Source organism: Oncorhynchus mykiss, chromosome 7 (assembly GCF_013265735.2).
Source record: "Oncorhynchus mykiss isolate Arlee chromosome 7, USDA_OmykA_1.1, whole genome shotgun sequence".
Taxonomy (NCBI): domain Eukaryota; kingdom Metazoa; phylum Chordata; class Actinopteri; order Salmoniformes; family Salmonidae; genus Oncorhynchus; species Oncorhynchus mykiss.
The window spans coordinates 43,007,296-43,027,826 of NC_048571.1; the positions used below are offsets into that span (position 1 = coordinate 43,007,296).

Below are 20,531 nucleotides of genomic sequence, written 5' to 3' on the forward strand. Positions count from 1 at the left end.
GTACTAGTGGGGAAGAAAACAACAACGAATCTCATATTTCATACGGAGAGCCCCTCAGCCTGACACACTGCCCTGTGCACGAAATACTCAAAACATAGAAAGAATGGTAAAGGCAGACAGATAACAATCAACAAGGACAACGATAAAACTGCCCGTCTCACAGTTAACGTTTACCATAACGACACCATCTTGGCTCAGGGGTCGGAAAGCAGCCTGAGGACGTTCCAGGAAGACTTCCAGTCCCCAGGAGAAGAAGCAAAGGAGCAACTGCAAGAAGCTCTCAACAGACCAAAATCCAGGAGAAGATGACCCCTGCAAGCCCTGAAAACAGCACTGTCTCTCCAAGAATCTTCTCCTACGTCGACTCTCTCAGAGACAGTCTACCTGTTCTAGAAAGAGACTTTACTGAGTTCAGGGAGATATTCCTTGACCAGCCAGAGCAGAGGCACTCAACAGCCGACACCAGCCAGCCTGATGAATCAGCAGCGCAGTGAGATCTCACCCCCCTTCCATAGACTTACACAGTAATTATGACAACTTCCGGAGGACGTCTTCTAACCTATCAGAGCTCTTGTAGCATGAAGTGACATGTTGTCCAGGTAATTAATCTAGTACTGAAATGATAAGCTACAGCTAGCTAGCACAACAGTGCATAAAATGTGGTGAGTAGTTAACTCAAAGAGAGAGAAAGTCCATAGTTGAACAGTTTGAACAAATTAAATTATTCCAAAATTAAGGAGAAGCAAGAGAGAGAGAGAGAGATGGCTATATTTGGTTGCATTTATTGTTTTTTACTTTCACTTCCACTTAGCTAGCAAATGCAGCTAGCTAGTTTAGCCTACTCAAACACCCGGCTCAAAACAGAGAGGGATGCTGTGTTAGCTAGCTGGTTATGACTATCCAACACTGGAACTCTTCCAAGTCAAGGTAAGCTTTTGGTTTAATTAATTTATTGCCTCTGGGGCCCACCGGTGTAACTGCTAAACTGCTTTCTGTACTGTATGATTGTAACGGGTTTAGTAACGCGTTAGTTCTAGTAGTTCTAGTTGACTATGATGTGACAACGACGTAGGCTGTGTGTCGTGATTAGCGTTCATGATATGAAGGTTTGGCTTGGAAAGTTTTTTTCGCCTGGTTACAGACAGCTGATGTGTTGTGCACTGAAGTCCACAAGCGCAGGGAAAAGGTGAGAGGAACAGAGCATGTAGATAGCTGTGAGAAGGAATTATTTATACAACGAGCAAAGTGATCATGCTGTTTTTATGTGGCTGCAATGAAAGTTAACTGCGTTTGCATGTGATCAGGTGTGTATTCATTCTGCCGATTCTGTTAAAAAACGTTTTTTGAAACGGAAGCAAACAGAACGAAATGGGAATAAACATACCTGAATTTATCCAATAGAAACTCTCATTTGCAACTGTTGGACTAATGATTACACCCTAGATCAGCTAGATGCAGGCAATAGTATGCAAGGCAGTTTTCAATGTGCCACTGTCACTTTAATAATAATTCTCTCGACCTGTGCACGCACCTAAGTTGTAAACTTTTCATAAGCTAGGTTGTAGCAACCTCGTGATGGTACAGGGAAAATGTGAGTATCATGTCGTATCCTAAACCTATCGATGTTACTTTGAGCTGGGTGAATGGAATATGAATAACAGTCATCCAATATTCTCTAACTGAAATCAGGCCATGCTCGTTAAAAAAATAAAATAAATCATCCTCCCTCATCTTAAAATGTCACCAAACGCCACTGGTCTCGTCCCTGGGAAAAGAGTCATCAAGCTCCGTTTTTGCCCCACCACAGACACTACAGAGTCCCAGGGCCCCTCCTCAACATCCAAGGAGCCCCAAGCAACAGATGGCCCACATCCCCACTGCCCCATTCACCACGCTGCCCCCCCCCCCCCCCCCCTCCCTCAAGAGTCATCCCTGACAGAGCACCCGGCTAGCCACAACAGGCAGTACAGAAGAACAGCTACACAGCAGTGACTGCCACAAGTTCCTCAGCACAGGACAACCAGAACCAGATAAGAGACATGTTACCTCTAATCTGCTCTAAGATAGGCATACTGAACTAAAGACCTACATGCACTACAGATGACATCCAGGGTAAAGTACCAATGTACGCATAAGCTATGTAGCCTAGATAATAAGAGATAAATATATATATTTTTAATGTTTTATTATGTATTGAATATTTAAATACTGTTTATTTGTTTTATCTCGTGTGTTCAACACATCCTAAAGGAACATTTTAAACATGGCATCCTTAAGTAGGATATAAGCACCTACAGTGCATTCGTAAAGTATTCAAACCCCTTGACTTTTTCCACATTTTGTTACTTTACAGACTTATTCTAAAATGGATTAAACTGTTTTTTTCCTCTCATTAATCTACACAAAATACCACATAATGACAATACAAAAACAAAATTATAATACAAAATTATAATTATGTGAAATATCACATTTACATACAGTAAGTATTCAGACCCTGTACTCAGTACTTTATTGAAGCACCTTTGGCAGCGATTACAGCCTCAATTCTTCCTGGGTATGACCCTACAAGCGTGGGACACCTGTATTTGGGGAGGTTATCCCATTCTGCTCTGTAGCTCATTTCAAGCTCTGTCAGGTTGGATGGGGAGTGTCGCTGCACAGCTATTTTCAGGTCTCTCCAGAGATGTTCGATTGGTTTCATTCCGGGCATTGGCTGGGCCAATCAAGGACATTCAGAGACCCGAAGCCACTCCTGCGTTGTCTTGGTTGTGTGCTTAGGGTCATTGTCTATTGGAAGGTGAACCTTCACCCAAGTCTGAGGTCCTGAACGCTCTGGAGCAGGTGTTCATCTGTTCATCTTTCCCTCAGTCCTGACTAGTCTCCCAGTCACTGTCGCTGAAAAACATCCCCACAGCATGATGCTGCCACCACTAAGCTTCACCGTAGGGAAGGTGCCAGGTGTCCTCCAGACGTGACCCTTGACATTCAGGCTAGGGCTGTTGCGGTGACCGTATTACCGCCGGTGGTCAAGAGTCATGAAGGCAGTCAAATTCCACGTGACCGTTTAGACACGGTAATTTGGCTTCTACAAGTTCTGATGCTGCTGATGGTCATTAGTATCCTACCAAACTTGCTAACTGCCTGGTACTCAGCACTCTATTGTTCCTCTAATCACTCTGACATCGATGTAAATAGAATGGATTCTATTAGGGTGCATTACGGCGGCCGTGAAATTTGAGGCATTATCAAGTGCTTGTCAAATTGTGAATTAGCGACTGATGTAGTGTGATCAGCCTGCACAAAAAAAAAACAAAGCAGAGCTCATGCCTTTCATGCAACGTTTTTCAAATCCTCATTAGAGTTGCATCATGCAGCCTTACAATGTATTATAATCCAAACATGTAGCCCAACGTTTGTAGAACAACTGAAAGGATATTTTCTCCAAACAATTTGAGGGAGTGCCCACAAACGGCTATTCTGTGTTGAGCGGTTAACAAACAAATAGGTATTCCTATATTCTTAATTTAGAGTTATTAAATTAAGAATATAGGAATACCTATTTGTTTGTTAACCGCTCAACACAGAATAGCCGTTTGTGGGCACTCCCTCAAATTGTTTGGAGAAAATATCCTTTCTATTTTATTCAGCTTTGTTCTATTGTATTCTTCATACTATAAAATATAAAACAATGCCACGCATTTCTAAGCAGATCTTGCCTGCTAAATTAACTAGTGTCGCCCACAGCCATATGGCATAGCCAGATCAGGGCCTAACATAAGGACAATTCAGAGTATGTTATTCTGTTCTTCTGAAATAGACTACATTTTCTTCATATCATGCTTCTTTAGACCTGTCTAAAATAAATAATGGATTTATTGTGAAGGCTATAATACATGGATTTATTAGACTTTTTAAAATGTAGATGCTCCAAAGGTCTGCATCAGTGGCTTGTAGGCTATGTGTGGAAGCCAGGAGATGCTAAATGTGTTTATGTTAACGAACGGTCAATTACTGTGAGACCAGCTGTCATTTGCTTGACAATCACCAGCTGACAACATTTTGTGACCGCCACAGCCCTAATTCAGGCCAAAGAGTTCAATCTTGGTTTCATCAAATCGTGAGAAACAAGATTCTCCTGTCAGAGAGTGCCTTTTGGCAAACTCAAAGCAGACTATCATGTGCCTTTTACTGAGGTGTGGCTTCCGTCTGGCCACTATCATAAAGGTGGAGGGCTGCAGAGATGGTTGTCCTTCTGGACGTTTCTCCCATCTCCGCAGAGGAACTCTGGAGCTCTGAGTGACCATTGGGTTCTTGGTCACCTCCCTGACCAAGGCCATTCTCTCTCGATTGCTCAGTTTGGCCAGGCAGACAGCTCTAGGAAGAGTCTTGGTGGTTCCAAACTTCTTCCATTTAAGAATGATGGAGGCCATGGTGTTCTTGGGACCTTCAATGCTGCAGACTTTGTTGGTACCCTTCCCCAGATCTGTGCCTCGACACAATCCTGTCTTCGGAACTCTACGGACAATTCCTTCAACCTCATGGTCTGTATGGAGGAGTGGGTCAAAATCCCTGCTGCAGTGTGTGCAAACCTGGTCAAGAACTACAGGAAACGCATGATCTCTGTAATTGCAAACAAAGGTTTCTGAGAGTCCCATAGGCGGTGCACAATTGGCCCAGCATCATCCGGGTTTGGCCCGGTGTACGCCGTCATTCTAAATAAGAATTTGTTCTTAACTGACTTGCCTAGTTAAATAAAGGTTAAATAAAAAAGTACAAAATATTTTCCAAATGCAGTGAATATATAACATTCAGGGTTTGTGCTCTTAAACATTTGGTTGTGAAAAGCACAGACTCAGACATCGTACCAAGTTCAGACATTATTATACTTCTAAGAGACATGAAGTCGAAGAGAAACATCCTCTCCAAAAATTAGCCTACCGTCAGTGAAACATCCACATGTAAAATGTTTCAGTGACTCAGGAGGGATTCTAATCTAGTTTAAAGAGAGGAAAGGAAAAACATACAGTTGGCTAAAAAAATATATATATATATTTTTAAATTGTTATATGCCTCTGTCTGACTTTCAGTATTATAACAAAGTTTGTTTTCAGAGTCTCTACTCTGATATAATTCCTTTTGAGTCAGTAGGTAAAGTTCTATTAATGGGGGATTTAAATGCTAGAACTGGTAAATATCCAGACTACATATATTTAGAGGGAAACACCCATGTACATCTGGGTATGAATCACAACTGACTACAGAGAGAGAGAGAGAGCTATGACAGTATTGTCAACAAAAATGGGAAACAAGTAGGTTTACTTATTGATCTGAACTAGGAAACAGTGCAGTTGCCTTTGTCATAACAGATATAGAGCAATAAAAAAAAACTATGCCTTTATGGTCATGCCACAACTCCCCTTGTCAGTCCACTGCCAAATTAGAATTTATCAGAAAAAATAATAATCTGATGAACCACCCCTACATTTAAAACCAGAACTCTACCCACTCCCGCCCACATACACGTGGGGGGGGGGGGGGGGGGGGGGGGGGGGGGGGGGGGGAAGCTAGCCATGTTGAATAGAAGGCAGCATTAACTAACATTGATATTAAAAACTTGATTTACATTTGTATTTTTTACTACATTTAAATAAGACAAAGATGGCGTTAAGCCACTGACAAATTGATGGATATATTCATCAATCTGGCACAAAATAAATACTACATCTTAAAAAGGTGAAAAATAGAATATCAAAAAAGAAAAATGGTATGGTTTGACAAAGAAGGTTCAACTGCAAGAAAAGAACTAGGACTTTTGTCAAAACACCAGGAGACACGTCTCATATACCAATAGGCCCTAAGCCAATATAAGAAAATTCCTCTATATCACCAATTCATTTTATGAATCATGGAGGAAATTAGATACCACTCTTAAAAAGAAAGACCTCCCAATCAAAGATTGGATTATCTGGAAACAGCATTTTGAAATACCTCTACAAATTCCAAATAAAAAAAAGAACTTAACTCCACCCAAACATTAGTAATAGAACAATTAAAATAATTATAATTAACAGTAAAAACCCCACGAAACCAGCTGGACAATCCTATTACATTATTTTAACTAATTGATCAAATAAAGGCCCTCAAGAGCGGTGAAGCCTCAGGGCCAGGCAGCATTCGAACAGAGATTTTAAGTAAAAGTTGAATTGGATTCCTCCCTAAACACTGAACAACAGATCACATATATATCCTCCATGTCCTCAAAAAACATGTCCACCAAACTCACAAAGGAAACATATATGCCTTGTTTTATTGACGTTTCAAAAAGCCTTTGATTCCTTATGGGATGAAGCACTGTTCTCAAAACCCCTTCGAAGTGGTGTAGGAGGCAAGGTCTATGATATTATTATTATTAAAGCACTGCATCTCAGTGCTAGAGGCATCACTACAGACCCTGGTTCGATTCCAGGCTGTATCACAGCCAGCCGTGATTGGGAGTCCCGTAGGGCGGCGCACAATTGGCCCAGCGTCTTCCGGGTTTGGCCGTCATTGTAAATAAGAATTTGTTCTTAACTGACTTGCCTAGTTAAATAAAGGTGAAATATAAAATAAAAAAATAAATGAGATCTATAATGAAAATAAAAGAACACAATTCTTTAGTCAGGACAGAGGAGTAAGACAAGGTTACAATATTAGTCCAACCTTATTCAATATTTATAGAACTGAACTGGCTACAGATCAATCAAGATCTCTGGGACTCACCCTAGAAGACAAATAAATAAAGTGTATTTTATATGCCAATGACTTGTCACCAGAGATAATCTTGTCACCAACAGAACAGGAGGTACAACAAAGCCTGTCCTTGCTAGAACAGTATTGTAAGGACTGGACACTATCCATTAATATGGAACAAAACTACAGTGCATTGCGAAAGAATTCGGCCCCCTTGAACTTTGCGACCTTTTGCCACATTTCAGGTTTCAAACATAAAGATATAAAACTGTATTTTTTTGTGAAGAATCAACAACAAGTGGGACACAATCATGAAGTGGAACGACATTTATTGGATATTTCCAACTTTTTTAACAAATCAAAACTGAAAAATTGGGCATGCAAAATTATTCAGCCCCCTTAAGTTAATATTTTGTAGCGCCACCTTTTGCTGCGATTACAGCTGTAAGTCGCTTGGGGTATGTCTCTATCAGTTTTGCACATCGAGAGACTGACATTTTTTCCCATCCCTCCTTGCAAAACAGCTCGAGCTCAGTGAGGTTGGATGGAGAGCATTTGTGAACAGCAGTTTTCAGTTCTTTCCACAGATTCTCGATTGGATTCAGGTCTGGACTTTGACTTGGCCATTCTAACACCTGGATATGTTTATTTTTTAACCATTCCATTGTAGATTTTGCTTTATGTTTTGGATCATTGTCTTGTTGGAAGACAAATCTCCGTCCCAGTCTCAGGTCTTTTGCAGACTCCATCAGGTTTTCTTCCAGAATGGTCCTGTATTTGGCTCCATCCATCTTCCCATCAATTTTAACCATCTTCCCTGTCCCTGCTGAAGAAAAGCAGGCCCAAACCATGATGCTGACACCACCATGTTTGACAGTGGGGATGGTGTGTTCAGGGTGATGAGCTGTGTTGCTTTTACGCCAAACATAACGTCTTGCATTGTTGCCAAAAAGTTCAATTTTGGTTTCATCTGACCAGAGCACCTTCTTCCACATGTTTGGTGTGTCTCCCAGGTGGCTTGTGGCAAACTTTAAACAACACTTTTTATGGATATCTTTAAGAAATGGCTTTCTTCTTGCCACTCTTCCATAAAGGCCAGATTTGTGCAATATATGACTGATTGTTGTCCTATGGACAGAGTCTCCCACCTCAGCTGTAGATCTCTGCAGTTCATCCAGAGTGATCATGGGCCTCTTGGCTGCATCTCTGATCAGTCTTCTCCTTGTATGAGCTGAAAGTTTAGAGGGACGGCCAGGTCTTGGTAGATTTGCAGTGGTCTGATACTCCTTCCATTTCAATATTATTGCTTGCACAGTGCTCCTTGGGATGTTTAAAGCTTGGGAAATATTTTTGTATCCAAATCCGGCTTTAAACTTCTTCACAACAGTATCTCGGACCTGCCTGGTGTGTTCCTTGTTCTTCATGATGCTCTCTGCGCTTTTAACGGACCTCTGAGACTATCACAGTGCAGGTGCATTTATACGGAGACTTGATTACACACAGGTGGATTGTATTTATCATCATTAGTCATTTAGGTCAACATTGGATCATTCAGAGATCCTCACTGAACTTCTGGAGAGAGTTTGCTGCACTGAAAGTAAAGGGGCTGAATAATTTTGCACGCGCAATTTTTCAGTTTTTGATTTGTTAAAAAAGTTTGAAATATCCAATAAATGTCGTTCCACTTCATGATTGTGTCCCACTTGTTGTTGATTCTTCACAAAAAAATACAGTTTTATATCTTTATGTTTGAAGCCTGAAATCTGGCAAAAGGTCGCAAAGTTCAAGGGGGCCGAATACTTTCGCAAGGCACTGTAAGTACCATTTCACACCACCAATCCTGAAACACACCACCGACTATATTTACCTTGGTGGTTTGACATGGCCATAAAGTCCTTAACAGATAAAGCACGCAGAGCATATTTTGCGATCAGAAAGACCCTGTATAAATTTATCCCACCAATAAGAATTTGGCTTAAATTATTGGACTCTGTCATAACTCCAATCCTTCCATGTGGCAATTTAAAATATACAGTACATCATGGGATGAAAGCCCCACCGAAAGGTTTTACCTGGAATTTTCTACAAATATTCTAGGTGTGCACAGAAATGCCCCAAACCTAGCCTGTAGTGCAGAACTTGGGAGATTTCCACTAGCACTCATAATTGAGAAAAGAGACACGACATTCTAGACTCACCTAACACACTGTGATCCAGAATATTGTCATCACAAGGCTGTCTTATGCAAAGACTGCAACACAAAGAGTGACCCTTTCGAGCAACTGGCCCAGAAGCACCAGCTAAAATTCAACCATTTGACCACAAATAAACACAGTTCTAATAAGTAGAAATCTCTAACCAAAATATGTAGAATATTGACAAAACGAAATTCAACTGAATCACAAGCTTCAATGTTACCAAATTCTATATAGAGAGTTATCAAATTAGGACAACACCTTTTCAAAATCAAAGAATTCAAACCATGGAAGACATTAACAGACTCGATGAACCATAGCCTGGCAATAGAGACAGGATGCCATAGAAAAACATGGAAGGTCAGAGAGGAAAGACTAGGTAAGCACTGCGGGTCGGATGAAGTAGAGAATGAGGAGAAAATCTGCGTTATGTTAGGAGAAAACATTGAGACAGTAGATCTTGCTGCAGATGAGGTGCTGCCTTGTCATCATTTAAGAGATGTCATACACATGAGCCTTTCTAGATTTCATTTCGGGAATAGTTTTTTAAAATGTCTTATTATTATTGTTTTTGTGCATATGCAGTATACTGTATATTATTATTGTTGGTCCAACATATTGTTCATTTATGTAATACTTCATATACATTGCTTTGACAATGTAATGTCTGCGTCCAACGCACACTCCCAAACACTTAGATCCCCGGAACGCAGCACACTTTCCAGCTCACTCTCCAGATCCCAATCACCGGAATTCTAATCACCTGTTCACACACCTGCATGTCATCATCCCACACTATTTAGTTCAGTTCCTTGCACCCCATCACTGTGAGGTATCGTTTGTTTTTGAGACACACTTTTTCGGCCCCCCGTCCTTCTCGCCTCCCTTGTATGATCGTTTTTTTCCTGCCTCACTCACAACGCCTTTTGCCTTTTCCCTGCCTGTACTGTTGCCATTTGTGGACCTACCGTGTATGACCTTCTGCCTGCCCCTGGACCAAGCTACCTGCATCCTCCTAAGGTTCCTGTCAATAAACATCTGCTGCGCTCTGCGCTTGAAACCAGCTCTCTGTCTCCCTCGTGTTCATTACAGACAACAGTGGCAACAACCCATTCATGCCAATATAGCATTTATTGAATTTAATTGACTTGCATTGAGAGAGAGATATAGGAGAGAGAGGGGTCATGAAGACTTGGCTCTAACACACACAGAGGAAGAGAGCGAGGACAAACCCAATTTTGATACTCTCATATCTATTGGGTGAAATACCACAGTGTGCCATCACAGCAGCACGATTTGGGACCTGTTGTCACAAGAAAAGGGCAACCAGTGAAGAACAAACACCAGAAATACAACCCATATTTATGTTTATTTATCTTCCCTTTTGTACTTTAACCATTTGCACATAATGACATTTGAAATGTCTTTATTCTTTTTGAACTTTTTTGAGCAAAGTTTACTGTTCATTTTGATTGTTTATTTCACTTTTGTTGATTTTTTTACTTCACTGGCTTTGGCAATGTTAACATATGTTTCCCATGCCAATAAAGCCCTTACATTGAAATTGAATTGAGAGAGAGAGAGAGATGCCATGAAGACTGGTCTCTAACAGGGGAGACAGAGAGGTTATGAAGACTGAGGCTGGAGTCTCTGTTGTTGAGTACATCTCACTGAGACTGACCTGTCTCTGAGGCTGACTGTCCAGGGAGAGTTTCCAGGACGCCCACCAACAATACGGAGTATGCTCTTGACGAAACGATCATCTCTCTTCCCACACTCATTAAACTCCACTTTCTCTGTGCGCACACAGACACACACACACACACACACACACACACACACACACACACACACAGACACACACACACACACACACACACACACACACACACACACACACACACACACTTCAGTTAGCGAGTAAAGTTGTGTACACAGGTACACTTCCAGGAAGCACTTATTATTCATTATAGTTGCATATTCCATTAGGAACTCACCGGCTGGCTCAATGATGGACACTTTCTCCCCAGCTGTTCAAACAACAATAAGCAGAATCATTTTTTAAAAATAATTTTGAAATAACAGCCAAGGAGGGATTAGTGCTTCGAGCAAAATGTATGAAAAGAGCTTTATAGTGTTAGTAAATTAACATTAGACCTAGAAGGATAGAGTACAGAGTATAAGATATACTGGCGGTGTCCGAAATCTGTCTTGCCGACTACTTACTAAAACGACATAATGTGTACTAATCATACTCATACATATACTATTTAGAAAGTACTGTTTGGTAAAACAGATGCAGTAAGCAATAAATATCAACATACTAGGCTCACCCATCCTGATAACGCGGCATCTAATGCGCAAGTGCGTTGATTCCCACCATTTGTTCATTTGGGTACAGCGTGTCCCCTTGTCTCATTATCAGCTTATCATCATGTTATAAAATGTTCTATTTTCGCATACCTAAAATGCCTACTGTGTAGAACGAAAGTATGGGAATTCGGATACGGCCAATGAGTGATGGAGTAACAAGAGAAAGATATGGAGAAAGGAATGTAATGCCTGAGGGGACAGAGGTATGGGGGGGGGGGGGGGGGGGGGGGGGTCGGAATCTTTACCGCACTGCTTGATGGCGCAGTAGTCAAACTCTGTTTTGGGGTCAGTGGTGTAGCACCAGGGTCCGTGTTGGTCCCCATCTGGGTTCCGGCAGTAGTTCTCTGTCAGGTTGCCCTCAGGGTGGGTCCCTGGGTTTATCCTGGAAAACCACAGTGCAGTAACAGCACTAAACCTACCTACCAAGGCCACAGCAGACACTTCTACACCCACATGCTACTATCCCATACATTGAAGTATATATACACACAGTACCAGTCAAAAGTCTCGACACACCTACTCATTCAAGGGTTTTTCTTTATTTTGACTATTTTCCTCATTGTAGAATAATAGTGAAGACATCACAACTATGAAATAACAAATATGGAATCATGTAGTAACCAGAAAAGTGTTAAACAAATCAAAATATATTTTAGATTCTTCAAAGTAGCCACCCTTTGCCTTGATGACAGCTTTGCACACTCTTGGCATTCTCTCAACCAGCTTCACGAGGTAGTCCCCTGGAATGCATTTCAATGAACAAGTGTACCTTGTTACATTTTGGGGGGGAATTTCTTTCCTTCTTAATGCGTTTGAGCCAATTAGTTGAGTTGTGACAAGGTAGCAGTGGTATACAGAAGATTGTCCTTTTTGGTAAAAGACCAAGTCCATATTATGGCAAGAACAGCTCAAATAAGCAAAGAGCAAAGAGAAACGACAGTCCATCATTACTTTAAGTCATGAAGGTCTGTCAATCCAGGACATTTCAAGAACTTTGAAAGTTTCTTCAAGTGCAGTCGCAAAAACGATCAAGCGCTATGATGAAACTGGCTCTCATGAGGACCGCCACAGGAAAGGAAGACCCAGAGTTACCTCTGCTGCAGAGGACAAGTTCATTAGAGTTACTAGCCTCAGAAATTGCATCCAAAATAAATGATTCACAGAGTTCAAGTAACAGACACATGTCAACATCAACTGTTTGAATCAGGCCTTCATGGTCGAATTGCTGAAAAGAAACCACTACTAATGGACACCAATAATAAGAAGAGACTTGCTTGGGCCAAGAAACATGAGCAATGGACATTAGACCGGTGGAAATCTGTCCTTTGGTCTGGAGCCCAGATATGAGATTTTTAGTTCCAACCGCCATGTCTTTGTGAGACGCAGTGTAGGTGAACGGATGATCTCCGCATGTGTAGTTCCCACCGTGAAGCATGGAGGAGGAGGTGTGATTGTGTGGGTATCACATTTCATGTAAGACCCAGATGCAGACAGTGTCGAAGTAACAAAGGTTTATTATTAGTACAGGGGCAGGCAAAACGACAGGTCAAGGGCAAGCAGAGATCAGTAGGGTGCAAAAAGTCCAGAACGGCAGGCAGTCTCAGGGTCAGAGAAGGCAGAATGGTCAAAACCAGGAAAAACAAGAAAACAGGAACTAGAACAGACAGGAGCAAGGGGAAAAACGCTGGTAGGTAAACAAAAATTAACTGGAAACAGACAAACAGAGAACACAGGTATAAATACACTGGGGATAATGGGGAAGATTGGTGACACTTGGAGGGGGGTGGAGACAAGCACAAAGACAGGTGAAACAGATCAGGGTGTGACAGTGGGGGTGCTTTTCTGGTGACACTGATTTATTTAGAATTCAAGGCACGCTTAACCAGCATGGCTACCATAGCATTCTGCAGCGATACGCCATCCCATCTGGTTTGGGCTTAGTGGGACTATCATTTGTTTTTTAATAGGACAATGACCCAACACACCTCCAGGTTGTGCAAGGGTTAAGATGGAGAGTGATGGAGTGCTGCATCAGATGACCTGACCTCCACAATCATCCGAACTCAACCCAATTGAGATGGTTTGGGATGAGTTGGACCGCAGAGAGAAGGAAAAGCAGCCAACAAGTGCTCAGCATATGTGGGAACGCCTTCAAGACTGTTGAAAAATAATTCCAGATGAAGCTGATTGAGAGAATGCCAAGAGTGTGCAAGCTGTCATCAAGGCAAAGGGTGGCTATTTTGAAGAATCTCAAATATAAAATACATTGATGATTTGTTTAACACTCTTTTGGTTACTACATTATTCCATATTTGTTATTTCATATTTGTTATTTCATAGTTGTGATGTCTTCTCTATCATTCTTCAATGTAGAAAATAGTAAAAATAAAGAAAAATCCTTGAATGAGTAGGTGTGTCCAAACTTTTGACTGGTACTGTATATATATAAATATGTATTAAATATTTGACAACACCAAACATACCTGTCAAATTACATTTAAAATACATTTAATTTTAGAATCTACTCGTTATTTTTGATACTTTGTTTTGTGAGGCATGTTGACACTCCACTTCTGGCAGGTGACGCCCTTCCGCGTCTTTCGGACCACACCCCTGTAGTTTTTACCATTTTCATGGTAGCAATCTGGGGCGTGGGGAAAAAGGACATGAAAACATGACGACAGAAAACCCTTCTGTGAGTTATCAAGGAGGCTTGTGTTTGAGTACCCTAGATTGCATAGCGAGTGCATTGTTGCCATTGAAACAGCAGAGAGCAGTGTACCCTCAGCTTCGATGTCGTCTGCACAGCGTTTGATATGCAAGCAGAGAGCCGTCCTCATCTCAGGCACAGACGTGAAGCACCAGGGAGCCTCGGATCCATCTGGGTTACGACAGTAGTTCTCTTCCAAGCCCCTGGAAGCAATGGTATAGAAATTAGTATAACCAATATGTATAGCACACAATAACACAGGGATATATGGATAAAACAGCTAATACTATAGATCAAAATAACACAGGGATTTATGGATAAAACAGCTAATACTGTAGGTCAAAATAACACAGGGATTTATGGATAAAACAGCTAATACTGTAGGTCAAAATAACACAGGGATTTATGGATAAAACAGCTAATACTGTAGGTCAAAATAACACAGGGATTTATGGATAAAACAGCTAATAATGTAGGTCAAAATAACACAGGGACAATCATTCATGGGTAAATGTTGGATGTATGCTACTGACTCTGGATAAGCGTCTGCTATGACTAAACTGTATATGTGTTTCGGAAAACACAAATAACTAGACCCAAGATCAGCCATTCACGTAGACCCTCATCTCAAGACCCCTAATGTCACTCCTTACTCCACCCTCCTCATCACACCACTCACTAACCATCATTCCGCCGCTCATCCCTCTTAACTATCAATCCCACCGCTCATCCATCCATCCATCCCTCTTCCGCCTGTTCCTCTGGCTTACTTGCATTCGTAGGTGTTTGGGTAGAAGGGGTGCTCGTGAGGGTACTGGGAGTCCCACCGCTGACAGGCAATACCGCCGGTCGTCTCGTTCACTTTGCCACGGTAATCCTCCCCGCGACCACGGAAACAGTTTGTGGTGTAGCTGGACCGGAGGTGTCTCTTTGGAACCGCAGCTGGAGTGAAAGGAGAGATGTGACAATATGAGGGGTGATATAGATTGTATTACATTATTAGAAACATGGAAACGTGTGAATGGAAGGGACAGGGAGGGTGTATGAAGGGGACAGACGTACGGCACTTGCTGATCTGGCAACTCTCTCTCTCCATATCAGGGTCTGTGGTGTAGCACCAAGGAACAGGGGAGGAGTCTGGGTTACGGCAGTAGTTATCATCCAAGCTCTTATCTGGATACCTGGGACGCACATGTACAGGATTCCATGTTAGGAGCTTCTCATTACCTTGGAAATGTTGATAGTTTTCTACTCTGTTACAGTACAACATATTGGTTAGAGAGAAGTAATGCTGACAGGATACAAAGGCATGTAGGCCTACAGCAAACTGTATGTAAAAGAGTGGAGTGGTAATGATTACAGTGGTGGGTAGACAGACATACTTCTCAGGCTGATAGATGTGTTGTTGTGGGTACTGCTGGTCCCAACGTTGACACTCTCTGCCACTCACTGTGTGGTCAACCTGGCCCCTGTAGTCTTCCCCGTTACATGTGATACACACCTCTGTGCACAAACCCAAACACACACAGTCTGTAGCAACACTTTTTCGACAGTGATGTTCTCTATGATCAAAGACAACACATACACCACAATCAATCATTTACACATAGTGTTATAACGTTATCTTTAGAAGCATTCGCTATTGCAATCCTTCCACCCCTGGAATGTTGAACAGAATGGGAGGTGCAGTATCTCACTCTCTACCACACCTGCTGTCTCTAACTCTGAATGCTCGGCTATGAAAAGCCAACTGACATTTACTCCTGAGGTGCTGATCTGTTGAACCCTCTACAACCACTGTGATTATTATTATTTGACCCTGCTGGTCATCTATGAACGTTTGAACATCTTGGCCATGTACTGTTATAATCTCCACCCGGCACAGTCAGAAGAGGACTGGCCACCCCTCAGAGCCTCGTTCCTCTCTAGGTTTCTTCCTAGGCCACTGCCTTTCTAGGGAGTTTTTCCTAGCCACCGTGCTTCATCTGCATTGCTTGCTGTTTGGGGTTTTAGGCTGGGTTTCTGTATAGCACTTTGTGACATCGGCTGATGTAAAAAGGGCTTTATAAATACATTTGATTGATTGATGTACCGTCTTTGCAGTGGGGGATATTGCAGCTCTCATAGCGGCGTTCTGGGTCATTGGTGTAGCACCATGGCCCGATGGGGTCCCTATCTGGGTTCCTGCAGTAGTTCAGCTCCAAACCATTAGTGGCTGTGGGTGTCCATCTATGACAAGGTTTAGAAACAGAATATGTGTGAGAGAAAGAGATATCTTATTCGATTTTGCTTTGGGTCATGGTTTCCAAACAACTACTAATGCTCTACCCAGCACCGATTGTATTGTGGACATGGCTGAACTGTTACTAACCTCCAACTATTTTCTCTTCAGAGGAGACTTTTTCCTCCAGACCAAAGGGACAGCGATGGGGAGCTCTAAGGCTCCTAATTATGCTAACCTATATCTAGGAATGTTTGAAAAACAGGTGGTGCTGAATTCAGACCTTAACCCTTTTCTCTCCAATATGCTCCTAATTCTGATATATTTGGATGACATTTTCATGATCTATCCATGGACACAACTTTTAGAATTCCATGCTTATCTAAACGCTATGAATGAACACCTTAATTTCCCCATTAACTATGACCTATCACAAATCAGTTTCCTTGATGTGATAGTTAAAGACAAAACCTCCCTCTCTACAGATCTCTTTCGGAAACCTACGGACAAGAATAACCTCCTTAGAGGTGACAGCTTTCATCCACGTCCACATTAAAAATCTCCCTATAAGTAAATTCAGTCGCATCAGAAGAATATGCAGCTCTGATGCTTCTTATTAGAAACAGACCACGGACCTCACACAAAGGTTTAAGGAAATGGGGTACAAAGACAATTGGGTAAAACATGCCAATGATCGTTTTGAAGGACTAACACAGTTAGAAGGCCTTCAACCAAAAGTTAAAGAAAAAACAGGACATGTCCCATCATGCTTCACCCGATACTCACCATTGGGGAAGCCATTTAAGATCATTATCAGGAAGCACTGGTAATTACAAATGTGGCCAATATGCTCAATGCAGCTTCACGTATAAGTGCAACTAATTTACCCACAACCCCCCACACAGGACAAAGATTTAAGATAATTTTACCTGCATGTGCGCCAATGTTATTTACATGTTGAAATGTCCTTGTGGTCTGTCTTACGTAGGGAAAACCCATAGAAGCCTTAAGACACGGATCAGTGAGCACCGCAGCAATGCACAGACAGGTGAGACAACAAATCCGGTTGCTGTTTTTTGTTGTTGTACAAGCTGGACATCCTATTAGCTCTCGGAGATACATTGGAATAGAAATGGTCAAGATGTCACACACGGGGAGGGGACATTGAGAGAAAACTTCTTCAAAGGTAATCTTTCTGGATCCACAGATCCCTCTTGGCCTTAATGAGTTTGAGTTTGACTTGAAACCGTTTTTTTTATAGTCTAAATTGTGTTAATAAAAAAAGTATGCTAATTTAATATTGTATGTGTATGTATATTACTGTAAATATTGATCACATTCCCTGTGTGTGATCATGTATTTTGATACATTGAATGGTAATATTGTGTCACTATGTTATACATTTTTACCTCCTGTTTCAGGAAGTGATGTCACTGAGTACTGCGCCTATATATAGGACCTTCCACCCCCACCTGGGATATGAATGCCTGATGAAGACCTAAGGGTCAAAACATTGTAAATAAATATCACCTGGGAGCATGAACAGTAGTGTGCGGCATTTTCCTTTGTGTTTTACAAACTACGACTCCCATAAATCAACGGGATGATCTTACCTGTGATCGTGTGGGAACTTTGACCACCACTGTTGACAAGTATGGCCATTTTTCGTCGTGAACACCTTGCCTCGATAGTCTTCTCCTTTACCCACAATGCACTTCCTTACGTACACTGCACATGGAAGAAAAACATCTGCCTTTTCAAACAGAAATCACAGCATGCTGCTGACACAGCATGACTCATTTTGTAGCGTTATACAGAATGACATCAATTCACTTAGAACATAAATGACAGAGAACAGGACCTCACTTTGACCCTAAAGCTTACCCTTCTTCTCATACAGGTCACAGTTGACGTTCCTCTTGACCTCTGCGTTGCTGCCATCCTCCACCCATGGCAGCTGTTTACAGGTGATGGAGCGGCGCGTCTCGTAGTTGAAGGCTCTAATGAAAGGAGTTTTCTAGTTCATTTGTGTTCAATTTCTTTACCAATTTGGGGGTAGCCTGACTGGCACTCAAACCCGTTAGTCCAACACCTTATCCGCTAAGATCGCTAGGTGTTGTACTAAGGTCATTACAACTCTCCAGGGTACCTGCAGTCCAGTGTGTGTGAACAGCGTCTGGCACAGTCCTCCAGCGTCAGCCCTGGCAGCATCAGCACCCGTGCAGAGTTCCAGGAGGTCGGAACAAGCTCCCTTCCCTCAGAACGCTGGAAGTCATTCAGAGGACTGCGGGACCCTATGGCCAAATACAAAACGCACAATCCTAATATCTGGGGGCTTACACTATATATAAGTATGTGGACACCACTTCAAATGAGTGGATTCGGCTATTTCAGCCACACCTGTTGCTTACAGGTGTATAAAATCGAGCACACAGGATGCCACCTTTCCAACAAGTCAGTTTGTCAATGTTCTACCCTGCTAGAGCTGCCCCGGTCAACTGTGCTGTTATTGTGAAGTGGAAATGTCTAGGAGCAACAACGCCTCAGCCGCAAAGTGGTAGGCCACACACGCTCACAGAACGGGACCGCCAAGTGCTGAAGCTCGTAGCGAGTAAAAATCGTCTGTCCTCGGTTGCAACACTCACGATCAAGTTCTAAACTGGCTCTGGAAGCAACGTCAGCACAACAACTGTTCATCGGGAGCTTCATGAAATGGGTTTCCATGACCGAGCAGCCGCACAAAAGCCTAAGATCACCATAGGCAATATCAAATGTTGGCTTGAGTGGTGTAAAACTCGCTGCAATTGGACTCTGGAGCAGTGGCAACACGTTCTCTGGAGTGATGAATCACACTTCACCATCTGGCAGCGATGGATGAATCTGGGTTGAGCTAAACACTACCTGCTCCAATGCTTGGTGCCAACTGTAAAGTTTGGTGGAGGAGGAATAACGGTCTGGGGCTATATTTAATGGCTCTGGCTAGGCCCCTTAGTTCCCCCCTTAACAATGGCATTCTAGATTATTTTGTGCAACCAGCTAAAGTTGCAACAGTTTGGGGAAGGCCATTTCCTGTTTCAGCATGACAATTCCCCATGCACAAAGCAAGGTCCATACAGAAATGCTTTGTTGAGATCGGTGTGGAAAAACTTGACTGGCCTGCACAGAGCCCACATCGAACACCATTGGGATGAATTGGAACACCGACTGTGAGCAAGGCCTAATCGCCCAACATCAGTGCCCGACCTCCCTAATGCTCATGTGGGCTGAATGGAAGCAAGTCCCTGCAGCAATGTTCCAACATCTAGTGGAAAGCCTTCCTATATTAATGCCCATGATTTTGAAGTGAAATGTTCGATGAGCACTTTTGGCCAAAATGATATCTAACCACTATCTTACTGGAGTGTTAAAAATGGGAGTTGTTTCAGAACAGTTTTGGTTCGAAGTTCTAACTTAAAATCCCATGTAAAATGTCCTTTGGTAGGCCTATCTACTGAACTATTAACAAACAGTAGATCATGTACTGAGCATCCAGCTGTCTGTTTGTGAGCTTTCGGCTGAACAACATTTGGGCATGGGTCTGACTGAGCACAATAAGACCTTTGGACCAACCACACCATTTTTTGTGTGAAGCTTACACAAATGGACAAGTGTCTCTATCAAAACACTTAACTGACAGAATCACATTTTTTGACAGACTGTAATTTGTAAAAGGACAGATTTATACACGATTTTTACATGATATGTATATGTAGAAAAACTGCAGTCAATTGTGCAGTGTGAACTGAGCTGACCCAGGAATACAATGTACAACCAACAAAAAAGGCACATCAACTCAACAACATCAAATCAATAAACCAATCCCAGTTGCATTATTAATGAATGTAGGTACCCAATCGGCACATGAATCTGAAATAGAATTTAAAAAATCTAATAAAAAACATATCAAAAATAAATAAATAAATATATATATGTTATTTTTCTTACCACTGACCAATCCCCTCCAAAATGCCAGGAGAACACAGGAAATAATGAGTTTCATGGTTACAGAAGAGAATAAGACAGACCAGTGCTGGATGGAAGCAGATCCAAGGACTTAATAATGTTTTTGACAATTCTGGAGTTCCTCTGGCTGGCGTGTTTTTACGAAATTGATTAGGCTAGACTAGAGCAAGGTGAACAATTAAGAAGCCTATAAAAAAAAAAAGATATATTGTGGTGTTTTTTTGGACGGGAAAAGCCAGAGTTACAAAATAAGTGTGAATGTAATGACTGCATCCCGTCCACCCACACGTGAACATTG

The 20,531-nt window shown here is 42.0% G+C and overlaps 1 protein-coding gene across 1 annotated transcript in view; it reads right to left on the reverse strand.

Moving 5' to 3' along the window:
• Positions 1 to 20,521, reverse strand: part of LOC110527807 (hepatocyte growth factor-like protein) — a 24,503-nt gene extending 3,982 nt beyond the window's left edge. Inside the window, exons 1-13 of the mRNA XM_036983284.1 lie at positions 20,216 to 20,521; positions 18,381 to 18,525; positions 18,116 to 18,231; positions 17,845 to 17,959; positions 16,103 to 16,239; positions 15,393 to 15,513; positions 15,073 to 15,191; positions 14,781 to 14,952; positions 14,083 to 14,213; positions 13,842 to 13,944; positions 11,546 to 11,682; positions 10,925 to 10,957; positions 10,609 to 10,723 (exon numbers count right to left, since the gene is read on the reverse strand). Of these exons, the coding sequence (XP_036839179.1) occupies positions 10,609 to 10,723; positions 10,925 to 10,957; positions 11,546 to 11,682; positions 13,842 to 13,944; positions 14,083 to 14,213; positions 14,781 to 14,952; positions 15,073 to 15,191; positions 15,393 to 15,513; positions 16,103 to 16,239; positions 17,845 to 17,959; positions 18,116 to 18,231; positions 18,381 to 18,525; positions 20,216 to 20,270 (1,499 nt within the window). The 5' untranslated portion in view covers positions 20,271 to 20,521. The remainder of the gene's footprint in view (positions 1 to 10,608; positions 10,724 to 10,924; positions 10,958 to 11,545; positions 11,683 to 13,841; positions 13,945 to 14,082; positions 14,214 to 14,780; positions 14,953 to 15,072; positions 15,192 to 15,392; positions 15,514 to 16,102; positions 16,240 to 17,844; positions 17,960 to 18,115; positions 18,232 to 18,380; positions 18,526 to 20,215) is intronic.
• Positions 20,522 to 20,531: the final 10 nt, after the last annotated feature.